This window comes from Porites lutea, chromosome 8, assembly GCF_958299795.1.
Source record: "Porites lutea chromosome 8, jaPorLute2.1, whole genome shotgun sequence".
NCBI classification, from domain to species: Eukaryota; Metazoa; Cnidaria; class Anthozoa; order Scleractinia; family Poritidae; genus Porites; species Porites lutea.
Genome location: NC_133208.1, coordinates 1,907,244 through 1,910,500, shown reverse-complemented (window position 1 = coordinate 1,910,500; position 3,257 = coordinate 1,907,244). Strand labels below are relative to the sequence as shown.

Genomic DNA, 3,257 nt, shown 5'->3' with positions numbered 1-3,257 from the left:
ATTGATTGGCAGTTGTTTTGTAATTGATAGGCATTTTACGCTTGATAGCAGATACACTTGTGAGACCGAAGATGTAATACTGAAGTTGTTTTGATTATCTCGAGAAAAATCTGCCACCGTTGTTGTTTACGGTCGATCATGAAGGCAGCCATATCAGTCACACGTTCACTGAATTATGAATTAATACAATTTATCCGGTTACTTTTGTTAACAGCGCGTTTAGGTCATGATGCATATATAAGTTTCTTGTATCTGTAAACCATAATAAGTTGCTTTGGAATATCTGGAGAGATTAAGTGTCCTGAATTAAATTGCTCTTTTAAATCAGAATTCCATTCGGTGATAAAGGGGCAATGCATTATTTAAACATCGCGAGGAAATTCTGCTAACAGTAGCGAACTGCTAAATGAAAGGGGTGGTATTCATCAGCGGATACTCTGCCCAAGGTTTTATGCAAAAATCATATACCCCTCTTGCAATACTTCTCTTTTTTACGATACGCTTTTTTCTTGGCTTTCTGACGTTTCTGTCAAACCTTTGCTCTGCAGAAGGCGGATTGCTTAGCCCCTCGCGTGCGTGCGGTAACCAAGTGGAAATCAGGAAAATGGCGATGCTATGTTCAGCAGGGGGCTTGAAAACAATGTCTTCGTCTTGTACTTCGAAATAAACCTAGATTTATCTTTCTGGTGTAGATTAAAAATATGTTTTATGATGAAGAATAATTAGCCAATAGTGGGTGTCATACGACAGGCCTGGTGCTTATCTCGCCTAGAGCTTTCCGAATTCGTGGCATTTTCTAGGCTGTTATCTGTGGAAAAGCGGCCAGGAGAAGAATGCTCGTTTTAGGGGATCCTTGATCCTGTCGGTTATGGAACATCACGATTTTTTTCTTCTCTTAACGTTTTTTCTTCACTTACCAAGCATTTTATAAGATCGTAATTACGATATGCAGGGTTCGTAATAAATAACATACACGCCAAACGAAATCGAAGTTATATATTTTATGGGAAATAGTTTCTTATCAATGTAACTACTATGGGAAGTAATCTGACTGAAAAATTTTTCTTTCAGGGTCTTCCAAATTGGCACTGCATAGGCGAGGGCTTAAAACGTCCTTTTCAAATATTAAGAGAGCTTTCATTCAACGCAGAATACAGTTTAAAGGTGCACCAAAAGGCGTTATCGTAAATGTGAATGGCCAAAAGATTTACTCAACAGCAGGAGACTCAGCAGTACCACAACTTAACCAGGGCTTCATAACACCGAATAAGGCCATCAATCTCCACATAAACCTTAATAAGAAACCTTACGAATCGTCAAGGCCTCAACGAAAGCAACAGCCGATTATTATTGCCGCACCGAGACCTCAACCGCGACCGATTGTGATTGCTGTCCCTCGACCTCAGCCACCGATGGTTTTGCCTGCTCCTGTTCCTCCTGCTATCTTACCAGCACCTTTTACGCAGCCAGCACCCCTTCCGCAGCCAGCACCACTTCCCCCTATTTTCTTACCTCCACCTGTTCCACAGCCTGCTCCAGAACCAGTAAAGGAAGAAAACGAACTCGGAAATATCCTTCAAACGGTTGCTTTGTTGAAAACCCTTGGTAAAAAGGAAGAACCCCCAAAAGTCGTGACTGTGCCTGTGCCTGTTCCCGTGCAATCGTTTCCAGCAGGATACCAGACACCAGGTCAAAATTACGGATACCCTCCGGGTAGAGGTCCAAACCAGGGATATCCGGCCGGGGAAAATCAAAACCAAGGATACCCGGCCGGTGGACCTGGAACTCAAGGTTACCCTGCCGGCGGTGGTGGAAATCAAAACCAAGGATACCCTGCCGGTGGCGGTCAAAATCAAGGATATCCGGCCGGTGGAGGTCCAGGAAATAACAGTCCCCAGGGATATCCAGCCGGTACTTCATTGGGAGCTCCTCCCACAGCTGGTAATGGTCGCGTACCTGGGACTGGCAATACAGGAACGGGAGGGGCTACGAATCCTTTAGCAGCTTTGAATGGTCTCGTACCTTTCCTTCTTGGCATGAATTGCCGTTGTGGCTGCGAGAGAAGATGCCCAGATCTATGTGGTTTGTGTAAAGATGTCGATGAGGAGATTTATGACTCAATAGAATGTTGTAAGACAGTACCATGCCCATGCTCCAATCCGGGTACCTTTGGAGGGACGACACAACCAGCTCAACATGGAACCCCAGTAGCAGTTCCCCAACAAGGAATAGGCCTACCAGTACCTCAAAATCCGCAAGCATCAACAATGCCAGCAGCAGTATCGAACCCCGCGCAAGTGCAACCAGCTCCAGCTCCTCAGCCGGCCCAAGCCCCACCGTTATCATATCCTCAATCTCCAGGTTCCACCCAGGTAAACCCAGCTGTTCCAGCGCTACCTGCTTCAGCACCTCCACAAGCGCCTGCCTCAGCACCTCATCCTTCTTCTGTTGCAGAACCTCCGCCTCTTCCTGGTACACCATCCGCAGTTCCGACCCTTCCTCAATTCCCCCCTATTCCACAGACGCTGCCAACGGCCCCGTTAACCGCCCCTGGTCAGTTACCCCCGGTTCCACCCAAGCCTGAGATTACCCCTTCAGTCCCGGGAGGAAACTCGCCAAAGCCACCAAAGCCCGAGGTAGCCCCACCTAAGCCGGAGGTAACGCCACTTAAACCAGAAGTAGCGCCATCAAAGCCAGAGATAACCCCTCCGAAGCCGGAGATTCCACTTCCATCTCTTCCAGGATCTGAACCAGGATCACCTTCTCCACCAAAGCCAGAGATTGTTCCTCCAAAGACTAACCCAACAGAAGAGTCTCTACCTTCTATTCCTCCCGGAACAAACGGACCCGGTGCTCCGGGAGAGCCGCTACCTCCACCACCAGAAAATGAAGGTTCCATCAAGATCCCTCCTGTAGCTGTACTGCCCGGAGAAAGCACTCGTGAGTGATGCTCTTTGCTTTAAGCCTTTACGTAGCTTTTCAGTATAATTCCAAGCGCATGTGAATTTCCTTTGAATGTGTTATATTCAAGGGTCTTTCTCTTTTCTTTAAGTCATCAATGAAAGTTAATATTCAAACCAAGATTCGACTCAACGGTGAGAGAAAGTTCTCATGTGTCCGTCGAATTGGTCTTGGAAAAAACAGAAATGCATTTGAAATGAAGTATCAATCCCATAGTTAAAATATCTATCAAGCAACATGACTCGTTGCATCCAATAATAGCTAATATTTTTTTCATAACAGGGGGCAATTATCTT

The 3,257-nt window shown here is 46.0% G+C and overlaps 1 protein-coding gene across 1 annotated transcript; it reads left to right on the top strand.

The window, feature by feature from the left end:
* The first annotated feature begins 946 nt into the window (after nt 1–946).
* LOC140946739 (uncharacterized) lies at nt 947–2,948 on the top strand. The gene is made up of 2 exons (XM_073395845.1): nt 947–953; nt 1,072–2,948. Exons 1-2 carry the CDS (start codon nt 947–949, stop codon nt 2,946–2,948), a joined length of 1,884 nt encoding a protein of 627 aa, XP_073251946.1.
* The last annotated feature ends 309 nt before the right edge of the window (nt 2,949–3,257 follow it).